The sequence below is a fragment of the Grus americana genome, chromosome 14 (genome assembly GCF_028858705.1).
Source record: "Grus americana isolate bGruAme1 chromosome 14, bGruAme1.mat, whole genome shotgun sequence".
NCBI classification, from domain to species: Eukaryota; Metazoa; Chordata; class Aves; order Gruiformes; family Gruidae; genus Grus; species Grus americana.
Genome location: NC_072865.1, coordinates 19040711 through 19064908, shown reverse-complemented (window position 1 = coordinate 19064908; position 24198 = coordinate 19040711). Strand labels below are relative to the sequence as shown.

At 42.8% G+C, this 24198-nt stretch overlaps 1 protein-coding gene across 7 annotated transcripts in view; it reads left to right on the top strand.

Annotated features, from left to right (window-relative positions):
- Positions 1–1717: 1717 nt before the first annotated feature.
- The window catches only part of FBXW11 (F-box and WD repeat domain containing 11), a 76522-nt gene continuing 54041 nt past the window's right edge, over positions 1718–24198 (top strand). Inside the window, exons 1-5 of one of the 7 annotated variants that reach the window (XM_054841451.1) lie at positions 2324–2413; positions 11150–11229; positions 13702–13812; positions 16535–16635; positions 19526–19627. In XM_054841451.1, coding sequence (XP_054697426.1) covers positions 19577–19627 — 51 coding nt within the window. In that variant the 5' untranslated portion in view covers positions 2324–2413; positions 11150–11229; positions 13702–13812; positions 16535–16635; positions 19526–19576. Of the gene's footprint in view, positions 1852–2298; positions 2414–11149; positions 11230–13701; positions 13813–16534; positions 16636–19525; positions 19628–24198 lie in introns of those variants that run through there. The other 6 variants (XM_054841452.1, XM_054841456.1, XM_054841450.1 and 3 more) reach the window with 6 other exon arrangements.

The following is a 24198-nucleotide window of genomic DNA, read 5'->3' as shown; positions in this document are numbered from 1 at the left end:
ATGCTCGGTGCCTCTCCACGGCGGTGGTAGTGGAGGATGGCGGCGAGCCGCGGTTTGCCAGCAGGATACAGACCCCAGGGGTTGAAAAAGCTGCTCGTTGCAAAGGGCTGTGATTAGCTGGATAGAAATGCCGCCACCTTACCCAAGCATTTCCACGTTTCCTCACAAGTACGGTGCATCTCCTTTTCAGGCTTTTTATTCAGCCCTTTGTCTTCATCTACAAGGACCATCCGCTTATTTTCCCAATGCTGTGCCCGCTGGCAGTCGGCAAATAATCCCATTTCAGTATATCCGTGGTGGGGTGGACCTCCACTGAGCAGCTGGAGTAGCAAGGCAAGCAGAAATTGGTACTCCGTTTAAAAGCACTGACACTAATGCCTGACCGAACAAAGCCAGCAAGATAAGTTCTGAGGCACGTGACTGGACAGAATAGGACTTATTAAATAAAACTGTTTATTAAATAGACAGTGGAGCGCGCAGAATCAGCACGTGATTCTGCATATTGTAATGCTTTCCTAATTAAGTACCATTTGCAGAAGCTGGCATTTTTCATGGGTTCTATTTTCATTTCTTAACACCACCTAAGGAAAAAAATCCAACACCGCTTAATAGTTTGGTAATTCTAAAAACCATTATGCTAACAAGTTTCCGTGTATTCACTGTTTTACGAGGAAAAAGGTAAAAATAAACTACTGTTGGTGCTTTAGTTTGTTAAACAAAGCAAGTCCCATCCTCCAACCACAGGTCCCTACAGACCGATCGAGAGCACCGGGAGGACTGCGGGTCCCAGGCGGCGATGCCTCCTCCCGTTACGCCATGGCCGTGCAGGGGCTCGGACGGTGAGGTTTCTTATTTCCTAAGGTACCATCACGTGCTGCAACTGCTCTGGGGTTTTAACTGTCATTTGGGGCTCGGCGGGTAATACCCAGCTCTGCCACTGAGAAGAAACTCGGTCAGAGGTGTGTTAACAGCTTGCAGCAATTAGCTACAACACCAACCAAAGTATCGGTCTTTATGAAAGTGTTACTCTTCGCAAATCCTAAAATAAACCTTACTGCGACATTGACCAAAGCCTGCCTGACCTGGCCACTCCTCCTGAGCTCGTCCTGCTTCCCACCAAGTGTTTTCTTGATTAAAAATTAGAAACATAGTCCTCAGATGTGGCACAAAGACAGGGGCCAACTTCCTCTCTGGGTAAGTCAAAAGGATTTGAGAGACGCTTCCTTGTGCGTGCTCCTTAGCTGACGCGGGGATTCTCCTAGGGACCGGCTGCTGGAAGGTTCTGCCCTCCCTTTGGGCCCTCCGCAGGTACAAAAGCAGGAAAACAAAATGAAGCCAACTCCTGGTTCAATGCTAGGATGTTAAACCTGACTCAGATGAAGTGAATTTATTGCGGGCGAGATAAAGTCATCTACTTAAATTTGTTAATTTGATAAGGCGGGATAGGGAAAGGCGGGATGGCAGGAGAGCACAGGGCGAGCAGACGGTGGGGTCTCAAAGGCGTCCTCCAGCTTCTGACACCCGGCATCCTGCAGCAAACCCCACGCCATTTCCTCTGCCACAAACGGGCACCGTAAGAAACGGGGCAGGACGGCCGTCACGCTCATCGGTTCGGTTCTGCGGAAAGGACCCCGGTCCCGGGCAGCGCGGCGAGAGGAGACGCCGTCCTTCTCGGCCCCTGCTCTCTCCCCGTGAAGCCCCGCCGCTCGTCCCGTCACCCCGCCTTTGGGCCGAGGCGCCGCTTTGCCCTGACTGAGACGGGGCGGCTCCAGTGCCGGTGCCGCTCCCCGGGAGCGACGGGCACCCAAGGGACACCGGGCGCGGTTGAGCCCCGTGGCGGTGGCTATCCAGGTCGGTGCCGTCGGGCGGCGCGCCCCGGGCTCCGCGGGCGGAAATCCCTGAGCCAGGCCAGGGCGGGCCGCGGCCCCACGCCGCCACAGGGCCCCGGCCAGGCCCCCGCGGCCCGGGTACCCCCGCCGCTCCCAGCACCCCCCGCGCTGGCCGCGGGGCACGCCGGGAGCCGCCCACAAGCCAATGGCGGCGCAGGAGCCGCGGGGCCGCTGGGAGTTGTGGTCGGTTCGCAGGGGCGGTGGGGTGGGGGGGGTGCGGTGCGTGCGTGCGTGTGTGTGTGTGTGTGTGTGTTTCTCTTCATCCGGGCGTCGGTGACGTCGCGGAGGACGCAGCGTGCGTGCGTTGGCGCGTGCGTGTGCGCGGGTGTGTGTGTGGTGTGTGTGTGTGTGCGCGCGCGCGCGCGCGCGGCGGCGGGGGGGGGGTGGGCGGGCGGGTGAGCGGCGGCGGCGGCGGGGCCTGGCGGGCGCGGGGAGGCGGCGGGGGCGGGCGGGGCGCCGCGGCGGAGCTGCCCGCCGCTATGGAGCCCGACTCGGTGATCGAGGACAAGACCATCGAGCTGATGGTGAGTGACCCCCGCCTCCCGCCGCCGCCGTCCGTCCCCGTTCCTCCAGCACCCCCCCCCTCCTCCCCGTTCCTCCGCCCGCCGGTAGGCCTCGCCGCCGCGCCCGGGCCTGCGGGTGGGTCCGGCGCCGCCGCCCCGCCGCGAAGGTGACTCCGGCGAGGCCGCGTTCGGCCCCGGCCCAGGCCCGCCCCGCCGCCGGCGCCCCCGGCCCGCTCGGCTCCTCCCGCCGCCCCGCAGGGAGGGGGGGATCGGCTCCGCTCCGCTCCCCTCCTCCACCGCGGCCGCCGGTCGGTCCTCCCGGCGCAGGCCGGCGCGCGACGAGCGCTTTAATTTAATTAAAAAAAGAAAGAAAATCAAAGCACTAAAACCTCCCCAAAAGCCAGGAGCCGGGCTGGGAGGCGCGGAAAATCGCGCCCGGTGATGCGGACACGCTACAAAAACCGAAACCGAAATGCCCCGGAGCACACCGGCCGTGCGGGGCTCGGGCTCCCGCCGCCCCCCTCCCCGAGCTGCAGCCTCTCGTTTCCCGCCGGGGCCTTCCCGCACCGCACCCCCCCCGGCCGGCCCCGCCGGAGCCCCCGGGGCCCTCCCCGGTGGCACTTGCGAGAGGCCGGTGGGCCCCGGGGTGGGGGGGATTTAAACTTCCAACGGGAGGATTTGGGGCTCCTCCAGCAGCGGTGCCGCTCGGGTCGGTGCTGGGGGCAGCTCCCGTCTACCCGGGGCAGCACCGGGGCTGGAGCTCCGGTCCAGCAAACAGGGGATTATCTAACTAGACCTAATTGGTGTATTTGTTATACCCCCTAATTAACGCTTACGCCGCTAAATTCGGGTTAGTGGAGAGGCGGCCAGATGGAAGCAATAGAAAGAGGAGGTTGGTTTTTGAAATTTTTTTTTTTAATATAAGCAAATCATAGATGTTTGTAGCCAAAAATTAGGAGGCCCTAATTTTACTGCCTTTAGGGATGAATAAAATTAAGTTAGGAGCTGAGAGAGAATAATAATCAGTAAATATTTTCTAGTTTGTCATAAGCATCATTTGCTTTCACATACAAAATTCCATTAAATACTGCAGAATTGGACGGTAAAATGCAAAAAAAAAAAATGGCTTTTAAGGCACGCTGAAGGTGAGCTGGGTTCAGTGGAGACATTAAATGGGTTTTTTAGTTTGCTAAACTACCTGATCTGGAAAATACAAACTTTGTTCAGGTGTCGTCTGCTCTCAAGTAGCAGAAATTACAAAGAAAAAAAAGAAAAAAAGAGGTAAACCCCCCCCCCCCAAACCTTTGCGATTCTTTCTGTATTTGTTTCTAATCACTGAGGCCAGTAGCTTAAAAGCTGTACTTCGTGAGCCTCCTTTCCTCATCCCTATCGATTCGGTGATCTTGCACTTAACCGTGGGTGACATCAGAACTGTTTCCGCGTTAGTGGACTGCAGCAGCGTGGAGGATAAAGGCTGGGGGCAGCTGTGCGGGTATCCGTTACAGGACGAGTCGCCTACAGAAAAGATGTCCGCTAAATTTCTGAGGTGTAAAGTGAGTTCTGGTGGCTTTTTATCCCACCTGGAAATGGAGGGTTACTAATAACTCCTCAGCCTGGGGTTATGTGAGGTGCTAAAAAAGCATTTGAGGCTGGAAGGTATGTTTGCCTCGCTCAACTTTCTCACTCGTCTTTTTATAAATGCTCTCCTGTTTTAGAAGTTTCTTCTCTTCGGGGCCAAATTGTTAGCAGGCAGAAGGAAATGTAACTGTTGCTGATAATTTGTTGTACCCTCTATTTACAGTTGGACCTGGGAAATGTGCTAATCGATGCAAATATCGATGGGGGTTATTAAGATTTTTATTAGGTAGTAGGAGGCTTAAGTAACAAATTTTTCTTTCACAAGAAATTAATAAATATAAAAATTTAATAAGACGACCAGTTAATTCCGTAGTTTCCAGTAGAAAATGATACTCTCTAAAATGTAGCTGGTAGCTGAATTTAATTTCAACCTTAGGGAAGGCTTGCATAGAAACACTTGCGTTTGAGTGTAAATGTTTCACTAAAATCATTGAAAGTCATTCCTGAATGAAGACGTGGCTTGGAGGTTTTGCCTTCTTGTGTGTTGTAGAAGATAAGATTCTCCGGAAGATTTGTTTAAATACACAAAGCAGAAGCCGTATTGACAGAGTTTTCAGTCAGTGATTTCAGTATTATATGCAAACTCTTGTATCGGTTGTTAATGCTGGTGGCAAACATCCCTAAAGCAGGGATCATCTTAGCCTGTCAGGCTTAGCGCGATGCTTTTCTTTTTAAGAATGTTATTGTTTACTAAAAGCAGGATGTTTTACGCCTCTCTCTGATACAGGAGATTGGTTTTGGTGCACCTTGGGTACTCGATCACTTCCTTCCAATGGCAAGGCTGAATCTATAGCAATTACAGGAGCAAACCTATGATGCGAAAGTTCCGAAAAGCAAATACAATATAATTCTGAGTGGCTGATAAATAAGAGATAATGTGTCAACATGTTAGTTGCACGGAAGTTCAGAACGCGATGTTCTAGCCCTCAACTGTGCCTTTACTGGATAGATCATTTGCATTTATTTAAAGAAAAATCAGTCATGGAAATAATACTGTTCTATTTTTAAAGCTGGAATCTAAGAGAAATATTTTAAGGTTTCAGAGTGACAACTTTCATTTGCCGTATGAAGTCTTAGCGAGTGCTCTGAAGTCACTGTATCTCTTAGGACAGCTTAGGGCTTTACATGTCTTGTTCTAGTTTTGTACATCATGTCATCTAGCCATTTTAACGGTGATGAGCATTTGATTTAGTTATGACATTTCATTTGTAGATGGTATCTAACTCTACAGGGAAGATACCCGTTGCCTGTAGAGGTGATTTCAAGAGGCACAAGGCCTCAAAGTTTACCTTGTGTTGACTGCGGGAGGTCCAGATCTAGGCTAGCAGGGATCTGACGGGGGTGGTTTTAGTTTAGATACCTTCGTACTTACGCTGTCTCAGTTAAATGCTTTGTCTGAGTGGACAACCTATTAGAAAATGAGTAGTAAGGAAATAATCCAGAACAGATGGAGGGCCAGCCAAAATGATTGAAAGGGCTCTTTCTTCCCCTGGTTTTGATTTTCTCTGTGCAATTAGATAACTGTAACCTCTTTGCTCCTTTAAAGAGTCAAACTTTTTTCTCTCTTAAGGTGAAGTACCATCAATGATGCTATGTGAAATAAGGGGTTTTTACCTACAGATTCTGAGTTGTGTGTAAAGTCTGTGTTGCTCAGTTGCATCAAACCCATATATGCGTTTGTCTTCGATACCTGGTAAAAACCTTGTGTTTTTCAGTTTCTCGGAAAGCTTCACGGAACCGTACTTTTACCAGCAGACTTTCAAAGTAGGGAGTAATTCTCAGTTTGTATTAAAGTGGTTGTAAAAGAATAAATAAGTATGGTGAAGATGTATCTTTATACAGGTTAAAAAGTTACACGTTTATGGGATGAACTGCCTGCAGCATAAGATGTGGATAGTATATAAAAAAAATAAATCTGTTGCTCTGAGACTCTTGCACCCAGCAGGCACCTATGGGACACGGTTACTGAAGCAGAAAGCCAACTGCGTGTAAATTCTCTCACTTACTGAGCTTATTATCATCTGTCTTTCCACTGTGTCCTTGATGCGCATGCTGTTCTCCAAACACAGACCCCCCCCACTGCTGCAGAGCTGGCAGTTTAAATTCAATATAACATCGCTCCGTGGTAGTAGCATGAGCGGATTATGGAAAGACCACGCCTAGGAATAAAACCAGCGAGCACTTGTTTACATTGAATTAGCATTTGTATCTTAAAGTTATCTATATGGAAAATATTCTTCCTTATATACTGCCCTCACTGTCTAGAACGTCTCTTTCTGTCTCTCATAAAAATGTCCAGTGTTTAAGTGCCTCTATAAATAATAAATGAAGAACTCTAATTGAATGTCTTGCCATAAGTCTTTCAGTTTCTCCTGGCAGAACTTTGATGTGAGCTGAAAGTCTTCAAATCCGAAAGATAACAGTCTCGGAATAAAGTATTTCACATAGGCATGCCTTGCCAGCAGCAGCTTCTTCTCTAAGTCATGCCGGCGGTACCTGAAGTTCCTTGGTTACTGCAACTGGAGATGGCTGTGCCCCCAAAACTATTTAAAGCTTTACAGTGCAAAAAGAAATCTTAGCATTCTGTTTGGAAACTAAAATACAGCTGCCTTATGTATCTCAGTAGGGCTGTAACATTCTGGCTTTTTTCTTCCCTGTCTCAATCATTGCACACAAAACGGGCAGTTACGTTTTTGTGAATTCTTTTCCACGCGTTCTTGGAGGAATCCCTTCAAAGAGTTTACTTTTGTAGCGATACAGATGGACTAGGCAACGATCATCTTTGCATCTGAAACAAAGGAGGTACTGTTCTAGCTAAAATGTGACTGCTTCTTAATCGAAGGCTGGGAGTAGATGGAGAGCAAGACGTTTGTAAACCTCCGTGTAAACTAGCTGTGCTCTCGTCAGTAGGATAACAGTCCATTTGCTTTGCAGTTATCTTTTTTTTTTAATCTTCGGTAGCTAATTTAGAGTTGAGAGCTGCGTGTCAGACATTTAAGCATGCAGTTGGTGGCATGCTGAGCAGTTTCATACATGGGGAAAAAAAGGAAATGGTTAGAGCAGCTATCTAAAGAGGTGGTGGTTAGGTGGCTGTTAGGAAATCACGGATGAGCCTTTGGGGCAGGGGATTAAGATCTGTGCTGCTGCACAGGCTGTCAGAGTGACAGTCACATTTCAGAGAGTGCCTGTAAGAGGAAGGATGCAAATATAAAGAGAATAGATTGCTGTGACTTTGGCAGTGGTGCAGAAAATGGGAAGGAAGAGCTTAAGAAAATGAATTAGAGCAAGGCAGCCGAATTCAGAGCCAGCAGAGTGCTGATGAAATGAGGGAGGTGGACAAAGAAGTGTGGAAAGCTGTATCTTTTGGGAAGGGTTAGAGGAAACAATAGGCTGAGGGGGTAAATGGGGTGGCAAAGGGAAGAAGGAGAATACAAAGATGCAGAAGAGAGGTTACAAAGAAAAAAGTGATCTGAAGTTTGTGATGGTTGTGGCAGCAGCCATCGGTTTATACGGGTGATGGAAAACTGCCGATGCTCCGTTTGTAGGGAAAATTCTGAAACTAGATTGCTTTTAGCTCTTAATAGAAAAAAGTTAGTTTCTTGGGGACACTAAACGCTAGTGTTTCACCAAAGGCTTTTTAAATCTCATTTGAGATCCAGAGACTTACTTGGCCTCACAACGCAGTTAAATTTTCTAACGTGACTAAATTTTTCAACCTTTGCAACAACGCTGAGCGAGTAAGATGCAGCAGAGAAAGTTCCCTTGCTGCCTGCAACGCGTGTATGAGCACCTGTGTGTGCGAGCACCGCTGGGAAGCTTTCAGGGCGATGAGTTGCCTGTGAGCGCTGGCTTGGGACCGAGAAGTCCCGAATTGTGCTCGTAAATCCAGTGTCCAGGTGTCACTGTGGAATGAGATCACGTCTCTGCAGGCACACTGGTGTGCGCGCCAGCTGCCCTCTCCAACGTGCTATTGGGTTGCTCCTTTAAAAAGTTGTAAAGGACACATATGCCATTTCTGCGTTTCAGACTGTGCTGACTCTGTCCCTTAGGCAGAGTTGTTGAACATTGCTAAAAATTTTGGGTCACCTATAAGCGTTGCAGCAGCATCTCAGCAAAACAAACTGCCTTGTTACAAGCTGTACCCTTAGAGAGACTTGGGAACGCTCCTTGAAGGATGGATGTACCTTTTCATTTCATGTGTGTTTTCTAAAACACCTTCGCCACTTGTACAGTCGACTTGATGTATGTCTTTTGATGCGTTACGTTTTATTGCTGTGGAGTTTAGAGGTCACTATTGCTTTGGCATTTTCAGTTTCATCTTCCTGTGCAGCTTTGCTTGTGCAGCAGCGTGCAAAGTGAGATTGCTGATGGGTTTAAAATGAAATGGATGTTGCAGCAAACGTGCCAATGCAAGAAGAATGATGTGTGGGAGAGAATAAGAGACCATGGTTATAAGAGGGCTGCTCTATGACAAGTAATTTCTTGTTACTGTTGTTGTTGCAAGGGAGCAAATAAATTGAAGGAAAATGAGAATATTTACTGAGTTCTTTAATGCTGATTAATAACAATACTTATTTTTCTCTGGCAATGTCTTCTTTATACTAATGCCACTGTTTATGTTGTTATATAATCTGATTTCTCGGTTTAATTTTCATAGTATGGATAGTGCTTCATTATTCACAGAAAATCCACTTTTTCTGGAAAATCCCTTCCTTCCCCAGTTTATTGGTGTGTTTATCAGCTCAGTGGTGTGATGTCTGACAGCCTACTCCGTTTGCCTGTACCACTTCCACACATTTCCCAGTACGAGTAGTGCACGACCGAAACCAGATAATGCAAAAATAACGCAATGCCATTTGTATCTTAACAACCAAAAAAGCACTGACTCTATTTGGTAATTTAATTTGCTTCTCATGCAGGCTAAATTAACAATGGGAGCGTTTGAAGGCGTGTTGTTTCTTTGTTGTTTTGTTAGTCCAGGTCCCCTGGGGACTTGCATCCCTGTACCCCAGGAAATTAATGTTATTAATGGGAATCAAAGAGTAGTTCAGCTTCCCAGGCCCATTTTTTGTATGAATACAGAGAGAAATTTATAAGGCGTGGGTAGGTACCTACTTGCTAGGAATAGGGACTGATGCACTTTCTGGGTAAATGGTAAAAAAGCTTTTCAGGTCAACTTGTAGCTGTGGCAGCGCTACAAGATTTTGGTTTGTTCATTGACTTAGAGGAGAAACACAACTGTATATTCAGTGTTACGAGTTGCAAGGCTCCGTTCTGAGTTTCGTACTGTTGAGAAGTCCTTGAAAACGGAGTTTTGGTACAAAAGGCGATGTGACAACTTGCAGTGTTTGCCTTTTTGCAAGGCATATGGATGTCAGGATGCCTCGTACGATGATACCTTGTTCACATCTTCCATCCTTTTCAGTCACGCCAATGTAAGGATTTCGGACAAAAATAGATACAGCTTTTTGAAATTTATGCTTGGAATCTGTTTGCAAAATTTAAGTTACAATTACAGCTTGTATTTGATAGAGAATCTTTTAGGCAATGCTGTTTCGGCAGCAAAGGACTAGCCAGGGAAACTTGATATTCAGGCTGTCTCCATCACGCCAGCACATCTCGAGACAAAAATCAGACCTGCGCAGTAACACTTGTGAGTACTTTTAAGGAATGCCTTCATGGTGAAGTGCCTCTCCTTCCAACACCCTGCTGGCTCTGTTGTGACTTAGCAAATCAGTACATTTATATAATTTCGATAGCTGGCTTCTTACTGAGCTATATTGTACTCTTAAAATTCTGAGTCATATGCCTTGACATCTTATCGCTTTACTTGGCAGCCTTAAAAATCATAGATTGGACATGGCACCAGGCTTACAGTGCTGCTTTGTCCTTGAAATGTCGCCCTATAATCGACTATCGCTTTACCAGTGATAGAAAAGCAGAAAATCGCCCCACGATGAAGAAGCTCCTTTCTTCGGGTAGCTCTGGGTGGTCAGGGATATGACTGTCCTCATCGAGACAGTTTCTTGGCACAGCTTCTCCCAACCTTCCTTCTCCAAGCTGCTGGGACTTTGAGACGTGGGACACAGTTGTGGAAGCTGAAGGACGCCTGGTTCAGCTCTCCAGAGGGCTAGGAGAGCAGAGAAAAGGGTGAGAGACAGCGCTGGCATGCTCTTCTGTGGATGTCGCAGCTTTATGTTCTAGAAAACATTGCTGTTGCTTCTGGCTGCTGTTAGGGGAAATTTTATAGGCCATATAAAATCTCAAATTTTTTGAAGATCTGACTGGAAGGTGCAGTCTGGTCTCTGTCTAGGCTATGCTTTCTGTTACACACATAGTATGGGCGGGCGTTCTGCAGGCTCCATCTTCTCTTAGGTGTTACTGTTAAAGCTGCTTTAAATTAGTCACTTAAACTCGAAGTGTAGCGCTGAAAGTGCTGGATGAAGGCCTTTTATCATCTTGCTCAGTAAGCGGTGACTTTTTCTTGTCTCAGGAGCAGCATGTCTTGGCTTCCTCTCTTCTAATTCTAGATTGTTTTCTAGAGACATGGAATTTCCTGAACTCAGCGCTGTCATTCAGATCATAAGTGTCTTGAAGACTCCGTCTTTGTGCGGCAGACGCGTAAGGCAAGTCAGACCATTTTGAGCCTGGAGACAGGGAAATAATCATTGCAGTAAAAGGCTTTAGAGCATGTATATGGCAAATTAGGAGAACTGTGTTGGGCTGTTTTGAAAACCTGTGTATTACCATTCTGGCAGTCATGGAGCAGGCTTGTGAGGCATAAGCTGGCAGCTGAAACTTTAGCGTTTGCTTCGTTACTTGCACTGCAGTTTCTTCTCATCTTCCCTTCATCTCTGCAAAGTGAGCTGTAGCCCCCAAACACTTGTTGTGCGTTGGGTGATTCAGGGCAGGGGAAGGAGCAATTTCTTGTCCGTGAATCCGTTTCTCTGTCTTAGATCCACCAATCCGATGACCCCACTAACGTAGTCGTTACCGGACTGGTAAGGTGCCTAGGCTGCCTTGTCTCTCTAACAGCATTAGGAGTACGTAATTGGGATTTCGTTCAAGAAAGAAGTAGATACACCAAGCTGAAGATGATTGGCTGCTCTCTTTTAACAGACAAGTCTGAGAAGGAAAACCCATTCGAATCCCCTTTCATTCTGGATTGGTGGATCTGAAGCCCAGAAACAAAGTTTCAGGTAAGAAGTCACCCTGTACTATATCTTGCTGCTTCTGCTTAGATGAGTTTGTCTGCAAATTCAGTATCTTGCTTTAACTGCTTGAAGTGTTAGAACACACCGAGTTAGCCGCTGAGCTTAGAGTAAGGAAGGGCGTATTCAGTAAATACACGTGCAATTTATTAGGAAATCGCAGCTCTTGGAAAACGAACCTAGGAGCATACAATAAACTTGCCTTCTGTGGAGCTGGCAAGCAGTGTGTACAGGGACAGGGGCACTGAGCGAAAGCTTTACAAACCCTGCTTCTGAAAGGAGAAAGCCTCACCAATGACTTCGCTGAACTTCTCAGTCGAGTTCAGGAAAGGAATAGCTATCTGCTCTGATTTCTAGCCACGTTCTCTGATAAGTCCATCAGAAATTTAGAGAACTTGTCTAGTTGTTCGTAGTACAAATTCCAGTAGCTTTATCCTGCTGAAATATCATCTGAAGTTCTGTTGTGGGCAACATTTTGAGTCAGCCTTTTAAATCCTTCATGAGATTTCAACATAAAGTTGTGTTCCTAGTTGTTTTCAAAGCATAGCTGAGCCAGTTGTAAGGCACAGATCTCAAGAGGAACTTGAAAGTTGTAGCGGGCTTGTTTCAGAGTAGGGGAGTACGGTTGTATTTTGAGTCACATTCATCTGAGATTTTGAAATTACTATAAAAGGCTACAACGTGCTATCTTAAAGACAGGTTTGGGAGGTATTTGTGTGCGTTAGGAAGGAAAGCCGGGTCCGTGGCTGATAGGAAGATAAAGCTATGTGAGTTAAATATCTGGTGTGGACGGGTGACCTGCACCTCTCCTAGTGCCCAGCTTTATTGTAACTTAGTGCTCTAATGAACTTGGCAACTTATTTCTAAAGTTAGTACGAAGCATTGCCTCAACTCCTTTTGATATTAATAGCAATAACACTAAGCCGCTTGAGTGTTCTTTTTTGTAGACGGCTACTAAAGCGAATGTTAAGGCCTCGTTATTTAATCTACTGTAGAAGAAACTCTTGTAGGGGCTGTTGATCTCCTGTATTGTTTTAGCTCTGCGTTTGTTTTGCTGGCGTGGTATTTTGTGCAAAAAGTATACTTGAATTGAATTGATGAATATATATATAATGAATTGCTTGTGCACAGGGTACTGTTGTTTCCTGGTTTGATTTTCTGAGTACTTGAATTTTATTTGGTTAGGGTGGAGAAGTCTTGGGCATGCTTTTTTAGTCTAATTCTTTTAAAAAAACCTGAGGGAAAATCGAAGGGAAATACTCATTAACCTTAGTCTGACACATTCTTGCAGTCTCGTCTAATATCCAGTTGAATTTGTCCCTCATGCCAATCAGACTCACCTTGGAGTTAACATCTTCCCGTGGAATATTTGCTGTTCAGGGTGTGCCTTTTTCTAAAATGAGAGAATGGGGAGGCAGAAGTCAACTTGGCATCTTTAATGATGAAAACTGAAAAGAGGAAATAATTTAAAATACATTGGGGGGGGTGGGGAAAGAGGAACCATAAATGTGTACTCCTGCTGATTAAGATCCCCAATGTTATGATATTTAATATTGCTTAACTTTTTGAAAGATGAAAGAGTCCTACCAAAGGCAGTAGTAAAGCTAAGTTGAACTTGAGCGGGAGTATATGCAAGTTGGAGGCTTAGTTCTTGTCCGGGTTTTGAATCTTACATTTCAAAAAGTAAAATGTAAGTCAGCTATCAAAGGCTGTGTAAATATTCCTCTGCAGCATTTGATGTCCAAACCCTGAATGTGCGAAGCTAGCATTTTATTATGCGCTGAGCCCAGACTTCATATGCATTGATGCGTCAAGTCGAAGTGCACACTGCCTTGTCTATAGCAGATTTTTAGATGGGGTTAACACTATTTTTAGATTGTGTTAGGCCTCATCCTTAAAAACTTAATCCAGAAAAGAGTGTAAGACAAGTTTGAGCCACATTTTTCTAAGTGTTTAACTTACTCACTCAAACTTTCTGCTATTTCAGTTGGCAGCACTAGCTCTCTTCAATGTTTCTCTTCTCCCCCCAGTTCTGATTTACTCTGAGCAGGTGTGCTGCTGTCTCTGGATGTCTGGAACACCTCTGTTCCTGCTGCATAAGCCATTTTTCTTGTCAAATGGCCTTTTTATACGTAACATAGGATATGTTAGTGCAGAAGGGAATATCGCACTTCAGGAGTTTTGGAACTGGGGGAATTGGGATGTATGTACATGAAAGAAGCAAGGGTTTATTTAAATACTGTGTATTTTTGGAAAATTTAGATGATTTCAGTTAACATTCAGAGTAACTTACACAAACGTATTGGGATTTTCTTCCTAGTCTTTCGTATCTTCCTGAAAACGAGACGCTGCATCTCATGAGTCTTATCCTGATGAATAAATTATAATGGAGTAAGATTGTTGTTATATTCAAAGAAAGCATTTAATCTTTTCTCCACTGAACCCATATTCCTTTTGTAGCATTCATTTTGTTGTAGCAAACGCATACTTTGATCTTCAGGAGCAGAGTGGGACTGCGTTATCGATCACCCTTCCGTGAATTCCTTGTCCTATCTATAGAAGAACGGTGTGGTAATGAGGAGAATTTATCTGATAAATTATTTTCCCTTTGTCTTGCTTTAAATTTCCTGATTCCTCACTTAGTGTTTTTCCCCAAATGCAAGAAGCTTGTGTGCAGATCTTGAATGGCTGTTGGAAGGTCATAACGTTGAGCGATTTTTATTTTGAATGGCAATCATTTAGATAAATGGATTTTTCTAATGGAAGGGTGACTCAGCTATTGGTTACCTATTTTTTTTAGAATGATCTGATAACAGTAAAGGAATAATCAAAAACATTTCACAAGTTAAAATGAGTTTGCCACTCTGTGGATACTTATTTTTGAGAAATTCACTTTTGCATTTGTAGTTCATTGAAGGACAGAAATGCGAGAGTAAATTACATCTAAGACAAGGTTCTTGACCTGAGAATGTAGCCATTCTTAAATCAAAGCAGAACACTTGAGTGCATTGTTAAATTCCATGGATTTTGGAAATGTATTGTACGACTGGTACTCCAACAGCCTTCCAAAGCAGACGCTCAAGACTGGATGTGAGACTGCATTTTGGACACGGGAAAGGGAGTGGTGTGATGGCACCGATTCCAACAAACTTGTATGGAGCATGTGGATACACTGCATCTCTCAAGGGACAACTTGGTTTTGAAATGAGAACAGGACGAGTGCAAAATACTGCCATTGATCTGACGTAAATTGTTTCTTTGTTTTTGAGTACCTCAGCAAAGATACTAAAAGTTGCACCAAAACATGCAGCGTAGTGAACAAGTTATCGTGCCAAGCCAGGCTGTCACTTGTGGAACACGTGTATTTGTGTTACATGCATGCCCCCACACTTTATTTCTGATTAAGTATTCACACTTAAGAGTATACTTTGACATTTTTACTCTTCCACCTCTTGCAAATATTCAGACTACTTGTTCCAATACCTAGTTGGTTCAACACTGTTCTGCTTGTCACTGTTTTGAATCAACCGCTTAAGGTGAAAACCCCAGGTAAGATCTGGACGATATCCCAGCTAGCAAAAGGGGGATGGAGTTTGAGAACTTGGCAAGTGTAAAATAATACTGAAGGCCTTTGAACAGTGTTACTGCCTTTTTTTTTTTTTTTATGTCTTATTGTGGTTAATGCTGATTTTTGAGAAACTGAAATCTGAGCTTGATATTAAATTTGACTTGGGAGCATATAGGTTTCATGAATGGCCATACTGCCCTAAGTCTAAGTTTGCTTTTTAGAATCGCCCCTTTTTGAAGCATTAACTCTGAGCTACCGGGGCATGTGTCTGTCATTCCCAGCCATAGGGAGGGGTTTAAGTCACAGCAGTTACCCACGAATTTATCAATATTGCTAATGGAAATAAAGAAGTATCAGTTCTGTTGGCCCATGCCTAAATCAAAGTAAATTAAACAGTAAATCACCAATGTTGAATAGCACGCATGTTTCTTATAGCTAAAAACCCAAAGAGAATTGAGAACAAAGGTTGAAGTTTTTTGGTTGTGCCTTTTTTGCCAGTCCAAAGCTCTATTCGTAGCCCTGTGGACATCCAGAACATAAACTGACTTTACTGAGGAGCTGGTTTGTTGTCACAAGACAGTTGGGAAAAGCATTTCAGACTTTTCAGCATTTGTGAACTTGAATGGTGTGCTAGGTTCTCACGTTGAATTGCGTTTTGTAATAAACTGTGTAAGATAAAAGTTGTTGCAGGAGGAGTGAATTAATATAATTAATCATGCTCCCTGGAAAAAATAATGGAGTAAATTAGCTCCCTCATTTGTTTTACTATATTTTTCTTTGAAATTCCAAAATACCTCCCCTCGCCAATCTTTTCTGGACTCTGTCTAGAAACTGCTTTTCAAAACCAAGAGTATTTTTGCCTTAAGAACAGAATTTCCCAAACTGTAAATACACTAATCAATTTTGATTCCTTAAATTATCTTGTATAAATAAAATGAATGCAGTGAAAAATTCCGAGGTTACAATTTTAATACTTTATAAAGCTTCCAGCCATAAGGCTTCCTTATGTAAATGCTGTCATTCTTCATTATGACATTGCAATATTTCCATCACTTGATATCAAAGGTGTATTAGTTCCATCAGGAACACAGGCTGTAGTCCATATTCATTTCTTGAGCAGTTTAGTGGGCTTTATACGATAAAGGGGTGATTTTTTTTTTTAGGGGTAAGAAATTGTGAGGATTTCTGTGTGACACAAGTCTTCATTTCGCATGCACTGAAGTGCAAGGTTTTGGGACATTTTACAGTGCTTTAACAAAATTGCAGCGCTGTATACCTATGAGAAGTCAAAAGTAAATGTAAAATTTGGATTGTTCAGGGGCTGATAGGTATGGGGTTTTATTTTTGTGCCTCTATCCTAAAAGTTGCCACCTACAAAGCTGATTCCTTGGAAGAACACTGCTGCATGCTTTACTATTAATATAAGAAGTTCTTAGCGTCTGACATTTAAAGACATTGAAGCATATTCCTTTTTTACTGAAACTACTGAGAATTTATAATTTTGAATGTAAATGCAAGCATTTGTGTAGGTTTCTTAAATTTGAGATTTAAGATTGAAACCTAAATCTTGAAATGCAATTCCTGAGGCTGGACCACCAAAGCAGTTCTTTGCATATAGAATTAAAATCAATCCTATAATAACAAAAGCAATGTATTAATCTTTCCAAACATAAAGGATCTAAAAGATCAGAATGAGGGTTTCTCTATTTGTCTTTATTCTTTCAGCATCGTTCACTCCTTGCCACGAAGCCGTAAAGCCCCTCTTTTCATCTGCTTGCTCCTCCCCTGCCAGTAGTGCGTTCAGATGAACACACACCTATCTTAATGTGAGTCGATTAAAGCTCTGCACTGCAAATTAGTTTCTTCCTTAAAATTGGAATTTTGATTGGCCTTAGCTTGGGCTGTATGGTTCTATTGTCTGCCAGTGGGTTTGACACTGGCTTATACGTGCATTTAATATTACACCCGTTGGCCAGTGTCATTTTCCTATTCCCAAACTTTATTAAATAGCGCTGCAGCTCCCTGGGATCCTGACGAAAGGCAAGTGCAAAATGAAGGCGTAAGTTCAGGCTCTTGTTATGCAAAAATTAAATCGTTAGTACGCTATTATGCTTTTATTTATGACAGTTCCTATGCAAGCAGGGTCAAGAAATAACATGTCAGTGAAGCACACAAATATTTGCGCATTCCCCTCTTAGTGTGAAGTGGAATGCAATATTTAATTTGTAGTATTGTGCAATATCATTGCTACAGCTGAGTGTGCAGTGATTTTTGTAAATCCTTTTATTCAGGGTTTTTGTGTGGCTTAAACTTGGCACAGAAATGGCCTCTGTGTCTAAATGTATTTTGAAATAAAGTAAAAAGTTGTTCTCGAGTTACTCTTATTTCTCTTAAGTTCTTATTCAGCTTATTTAGCTAGAGTAGTTCCTAAAAGAAAACATGGTCTAATAACCTAAACCAGTGATTTTTAGCATATAATTTGTGGACTTCTGTAGGTGTAGATAAATTTTACAGATCATACGCACAATTTTGTGGATCTTATCTGAAAATCTTAGGAGAGAATTTTGTTGCATTTCTCAATCAATGACTTTACTAAGTGATGTGAGCAGAACTAAAATTTTTACTGGGCCTATGTGTTTAAAAATGCAAAAACTGATTTGGATTTTAACACGTACCTGCAGCACTTTTGATGGTTCAGTGTTGTGGAAACACCATTCAGGTATTGTGCCAAATAGGATTAAATAACGAAAGAGATAAGAAAGGAAGTTTCTTGAATTGGACGCGTTTGTTTGGAAGCAGAGCTGTAAATGGTCATATAAGATCAAGCATCTTCGCTATCACGGTCAGTGGGTTTGAACAGTATATCCTATCTTTCTTTAAAAGTAAAAAAAAAAAAAAAAAAATTTTTTTTTTTTTGGTGTCTCATTGACATTAAGGTAGTTTCCCTAATGTCAGTGGTTGACTATCTGAGAACAATTCTGGGAACTAAATTTCAAGTGTTTGCATGAGGAAATGTCAAAGTGAGTTATTGCAATGTAATTATAGATATACTGAATTAATTACTTGATAGCTAAATGAAAAAATCACGTTTCTCTAAACATCAATAAGAAACTTTTAATAATGGAAAACTGATTTATTTTCATATTGAAGGAAGAATAATACAATATAGCAGAAATACGTTTATTTTTACCTCTGTACGTAAGGTATATACACCCACTCATCGCATGACAAGTGCATAGTACAGAACATCCGTGTGGAATTGCAACCTCCCTGCTGGATAAGAGGGGAGAGGATTCCAGTGCGTTTTGGTGCTGCTAGAGTTGTTCTTCTCCTGGTTTTGCTTTAATTTCTCTCCTTAGCATGGAGATGAAAATATTAGGCTATCTTTTTTTAATTCATAAGATATGAAATTTAAAAGTAAATAACGTTTTTAACCTTTTAACCTCTTCAGTTGCTCTGGGCTCCCTCCTTCCCCTCGTTACTGGCACAATAACCGCTTTCCCTGAGTCTTCACCTCCGGTTATTCCACTTTCAACTCGATCTGTGTGGGATTTTTCTTTTAAAGATTTGGTGTTTGTTATAACTGAATTGGAAGCCTATGTGAAAAATATTGAAAACTAAGTCTGTGCCAAATTTTAGAGCTGGGCTTGTGCACCGCTCGATAGGGAGGAATTGAATCCTTTTCCCTAAATTTATCTGATGGTTATGTAGCATATGTACTATTCTGTCCTTAAAGGGAACTGCGAAATAATATTGTGGAGCTATAACAGGTTTGGGGAGTCTGTCTGCATCAACTTCCTTCAGGTCCAGAAAAGAAACAAAAGGATTTCCAAACTTTTCCTAACTTCTGGTGTCAGCAATGTGGAGTCTGGTAGTTCAGCTTGGTTCTTTCTGGCTTGGGTGGAGGTACGAGTAATAAATGTAGATAGGGTCTAATTTGGCTTTCGGATACCCACAAGTGATAATACAAACTTTTTTCCCCAATAACCCGTTTAATCAGGATACTATGCATCTTGACTAAGCAGAACTTGGTCTTGCAATTTGAACTTAGCTAGGTGGTGTTCCTCTTTAAAAATACTTAATTTTTTTTGTTGTTGTGTCAGTGTTGCAGTACATGGACTGTAACCTCAGAAGTTAACGTTGGCTTTGCTGTCAGAATAAATAAGCACAAATTGTTTGAGAAAGTCGAGATAGCGTGGGGTGCCAAACCTTAGTTACCGAAGCTCCTCCAGGTTGTGTTCTAAAGACTTGCCACCCTAATGAAAAGCTCCCGCGCTTCTCCCCAAAGGTGACTGCAAAGGTAAAAACCTCGCAAGCGATTACAGCCAGGCCAGTTTGCTGGGTAAGGCATCGTCCCCCATTGCAGCAGAACTTCTTTTGTCGATAGCAGTAACTGGATGCATCGCTGAACTGACGGAACCAAACTGTAACAACTCTGATACTACTGGTAGTAAGTCAAAATGTTCAGCCGGGCACTAAAGCCGAGCAGTTGCAAACGAGAAAATCAGCTCGTTATCCTTGATAGCATAGAGGGATGGCTTATTTTCTGAAAAGGATCTTCAGTCGTTATTTTACCCTTGGCCGCTAACCTTGTGATTAATGTAGAAATAACATAGCTAAGTACCCACGTTAACATACTAATGAGTTGCCTGCCTTGAGTGATTTGTTGTGGCATCTAACTGCTTCTTCTCTTCCTTCCTTTTTGTCACCCTGCAGTGTTCTGTGCCAAGGTCTTTGTGGCTAGGCTGCTCCAACCTGGTAGAGAGCATGTGCGCACTGAGATGCCTGCAGAGCATGCCCAGTGTCAGATGTCTCCAGGTGCCTTTCTTCTTTCTTGTTGTAAATGTTATGCGTATGCTGTTGAACATTTGTTAAACTCTCAGGGCTCTTGTTTAATCGAATTGTTAAGTCTGCTAAATGTTTTTTGTGCATCCTTTTCTGAAATCTTCTACTTAACTGCATTGGAGGAGTGAATCTTAAGAGGGCTTTCTGTACAGTAGGCTCTTGTGGGGAGGGGGTGAGCTTTTGTGTTTTATTGCCTGTTTACTCAAGTTGTGATATAAGTAGCATAGTTGTGCATGTTGCCTGCTACGTTTTGCTTTCTCATTTAATTTTAAAAAAAAATAATAAATAACATAATGAGCTTTGCCGTTTCTTTTAAATTGCAATGAACTGACTAGCCTGTAATATCTGTGTGATTTAACCTAGAAAGGATGAGCTTTTTGTTTTCTACTAAGCGTGATGCTGGTTATAGCCTTACATTAGCCGTTGCGCATGTTTGAATGCAGAACAGTTAGCGTGGAGTCCTGGAGCTCCTTGGGTTACTCTGTTCACTCTTTAAAAGTTAAGACGCTAAGTTAAGAACGAGGGATGGGGGCTTACTCTGCATAGAAGATGGCTCAATCTCAAGTTCTCTGTTGTTTTTCTTCTGGTAAGCTGTTGAAGCTGAGCCTGCGTGATTTATAGATGGGGGAATTGCTGTTTCTTCACTGGTTTGGGAGGAATTGAAAATGATAAAAAGGGAGATTTTGATACCAGTTAACAATTTTGAACTCCCAGGATATTTACCTTGGAAAGGAAATGCAGAGCATGTGTAGTAACTGTGTGGCACTACCTAAAGTGTTTCTGAATGTAACGTTTTTAGCAGAACCTAACTGTTATTTAATATTAGGCTCTTTGGTAAGGTAATAGCATTATTCAGTGGTTCAGTCTTTCATGTGTGCAAAACGAATACTTAAATTGCTTTTGTGAATGAAGACTTAAACAAATAGAGTTTTGCTTGCAGTGAGTCCCTTTGAGTTCAGATGCTGGATAAGATGAATGTCTTGCCTTGGAGATTAACCGTTTAGTTCAAAACCTCTCCTCTTGCCTGCAAAATGTGGCCACTTGAGTTCCAGCAAATTTGAGTTTCAGAATTTCCAAAATTTCTGTTAAAATACAAACATGTTTTTCTGTTTGAATGCTTTATGTTTCCAATTTTGAAACACTATTCAAGGGAGAGGAAAAAACTTGTGACTAAGATAAACGTATAGATGGATAATACAATTTTATAGAAATTGGCACTACGCGTGGCCAAATAATGGTTATAGTAGATGCTTATAGTCACAACAGGGCAAAGTCACAGAGGTTTGGTGTCTGAGGAATAGTTACAAGCTAGTTCTAACAGAAGATCTTCCTGCTCTCTTTCCCCGACCGTCAGCATTCACCCCCTCGCTGGAAAAGTAAAATAAAACATTTTTCAGTGGGAATTCTGCAAATTTTGTCTCCTTGGACCTAACTTGTCAGTTAGGCCACAGAGCATCTCAGAATTTTTCAGCAAGCGATCAGAGTTGTTTTTAAGATGGCTAGTGACGTTGGTGGCAGGTCGGATGGAGCCTGGTGGCATGGGCCAGTATCGGTCTCAAGGCTTGTGACCAAACCCTGCGAGGGATGTGAGCGGGGAGCTGCCACGACGGCTGCTTTGGGCTCAGGAGGCCGTTCTTCCATGCAGACCTGGGGCTGAATCCCATGCTTCCCGGCTTAATTTGTTTACCTCCTCTCTACCTGACTTCTGAATTTGCGACTTATGCCTAACTGTATTTAACAGCTTGATTGTTTCAGGATAGGAGCAGTTTTGTTGTTAATAGCTATCTTTTAAATGGTAGGTGTAGATCTTGGTTTCCTGGACTAGAAGCCTTGGGGAGGGCTGGCTGCTGGACCCACACAGGGAATTTCAGAAAGATTTGTCAGGCTGGGGGATCCTTGGCAAGCTCACGGTCCCTGCTGCAGGCGAGGCGTGCCTCTCTGCAAACACCTGGTTTGGGAAATGCAAGGACTCCTTAACAATGAATCTGCCCCAAGTTTCCTACAAATCAGCCCTTTGGAAATTTCTCATCAGTTAGCACATCATGGCAAGTGAACTGGTTTGTTTTTTTTCACGACTGAACTTTTTATTACAAACAGAAAAATCTATATATTCAATTGAATAAGAGTAAACCTATTTATTATGAACACTTTTTTTCTTTCTGTTACAGTATCTATCAGTAGGTACGTAGTAGTTAACTGTAAATTCAACAGGTGAAAGCTCAGACCAGGCTGGGCGGTAGATTAATTGATGCAGAATACATTGTATTATGAACTTCTGTTGATAATATTGATTACAGGATAAAATACAGTACGGTTTGTTCATGAACATACTGCTTTATACACAAGATTTTTGGAAACCTGTTATCAGACAGATGTGGTGTGATATATAATTAAACCCCATAGCTAACGCAGCTGTTATGTCAGGATGCGTCACTTTGAAAAATTTCTCAAACCTATGTTGTTTTCAGGAATTGTTACAGATCTGTCAGCTCTTGTGAAAACCACATTTGAAGTACCAGTTAATTCTGCAGGCTTTTTGCTCCACGTGCCTGGAGGAATTTAACAATCCCAGAACATTTTTAACTATATCATAGTAACAACTAACAGGGTTAAGAAATTTTAGCAATAAAGTACGTCACTGAAAGGAGAACCGTGTTGTTCAAGCTGGTGGGATTGCTTTGAAGCTGTTGGGAGCTCAGTGTGTGGAAAGACACAATTTTGTGTACCCAGCCTGTTGCACTCCAGGAGCTGCTGAGGAGGGATTTCACCAGGGCGTTTGGCCCCTCTGCGTGTTGCAGGGCTTGTGCTTTTCTGCTGGCCGCCCCCTCGTGATGGGTTTTTTGGAGAATAAGAGGGATAAAACTGTCCTGAGCAGATACCCGTGGGGCACACTACTTGGTAAGGTGTAGAGAGCTTTCTTGATTTAATTTTTGGATTTTTTTTTTTTAAAGTCTGATTTTTGTAGAACTGTAACCAGGAGTAAGGCGTTTTGAATCTTTTAGAAGCATCTGTGGGAGATATTTAAAAAAAAAAAGAAAAAGGTTCTCCTTTCAGGCATGTGACTCGATGCCCGAAGGGGAACTTGGAAGTGAAAGTGGCACCAGCTGCTTTTCCCCATTTTTTATTTTTGGTGCCGTGACTCGTCCTTCATTGTTTCCTGAGCTGTAAGCCCACATGTTAAAACAGGTAGAGCATATATACCGGGAGATCTTCGTTCTGTAGCACACATTCAGTTAGTGTGGTGATGATTAATAGAAAGTTTAAGAAGGGACGTATAGAAGCCCCTTGGTGATTCACAGAAGTTATCTGGGAGTTTTATCTATTATCTGTGTATGTTGGATGTGTAGAGGAGTGAATGGACCAGAAATAGGGGAAAAGAGGAATTTCTTCAGGAAGCTCTTATTCAGTCTTAGTGCTTTTTCAAACATTTAGGCTTCAAGAGTAATCTACCAGCAGTCTAAAAGAATAAAGCAGAGATTAGGTTTACTCTTGCCTTTCCATAATGTTGTTAGCAATGATAAAACCTAACTAGGCTCTTCTAAAATCAAGCTGTAACATTTAAGCAAATATCTTCTGACGCCAGTGGATTGGAGGTAGCGTTCCAATTCTCCGCAGTTAGTTTGGGTTTGTATTCTGTGCTTTTTCTCATGCGGTAAAATACCTTCACAGTATAGTTCCTGTAGTTTACTGGAGAAATATTTACTTTCTGCATTCTGTGAGCTGGTAGTCAATGGAGAAGAGAGATAATTTATTAAAAAAAATATTTATTCCTGTTTGTGGTACTTGAAGTTTGCTTTCATCTATTCTGATTCTCAGCATAATTAATATAATTTGGAAATAGTCCTTGACACTTATTATCACTTGTTGTATGGAAAAGCATATATTAGATGCCAGTTCATAATACTTGAAACTACTATAGATTCTGAGGCCTTGTTTTTTACTAGTTAATTATCTTTAATAATGTTTTTGTACCGAGGAGCTTACTATTATGAGCACACTTGAATGCAAATAGTTCCTGTTTCCATCCTCTCTTTGATATGGATTTGACTGCAAGATTAAAAGCATACTGGTCTCTTAGGTGTTTGGAGAAACTGGTTTGTTGTGTAATGCAACCATATGGATACACCACCTTCCATAGCTTCATCCTCGTAGAGGCATCGCAGTGGTTTTGAACGTATTTTGTCGCGCTGATGTGGGAAATAGCTCCAGCGGCGCTGTCACACAGAGAGAAACGTTCTTAGTTCTGTAAGTAAACATCTCCAGTGTGAATTGAAGACTAATCGTTAAGCATCAGAAGATAAGTACTCAAACGTCGCTTGGAATTCTTGCATAATGTAGGATGTGATGAAATAATGCTTGGGGAATAAATTATTAGATAGATGTAATGAAATCAACCTAGTAGCCAAATACTGCTCAGCCAACTCTTTCTTCCATGTATTCAGTTACGCTTTTCCTTGACTTTTTTATAAAGAGATCGTTGTATCTCTCTTCTAAAATCTACTTAGTTTTTTCTTGCTTATTTAGGATCCCCCCCAACATGTTGG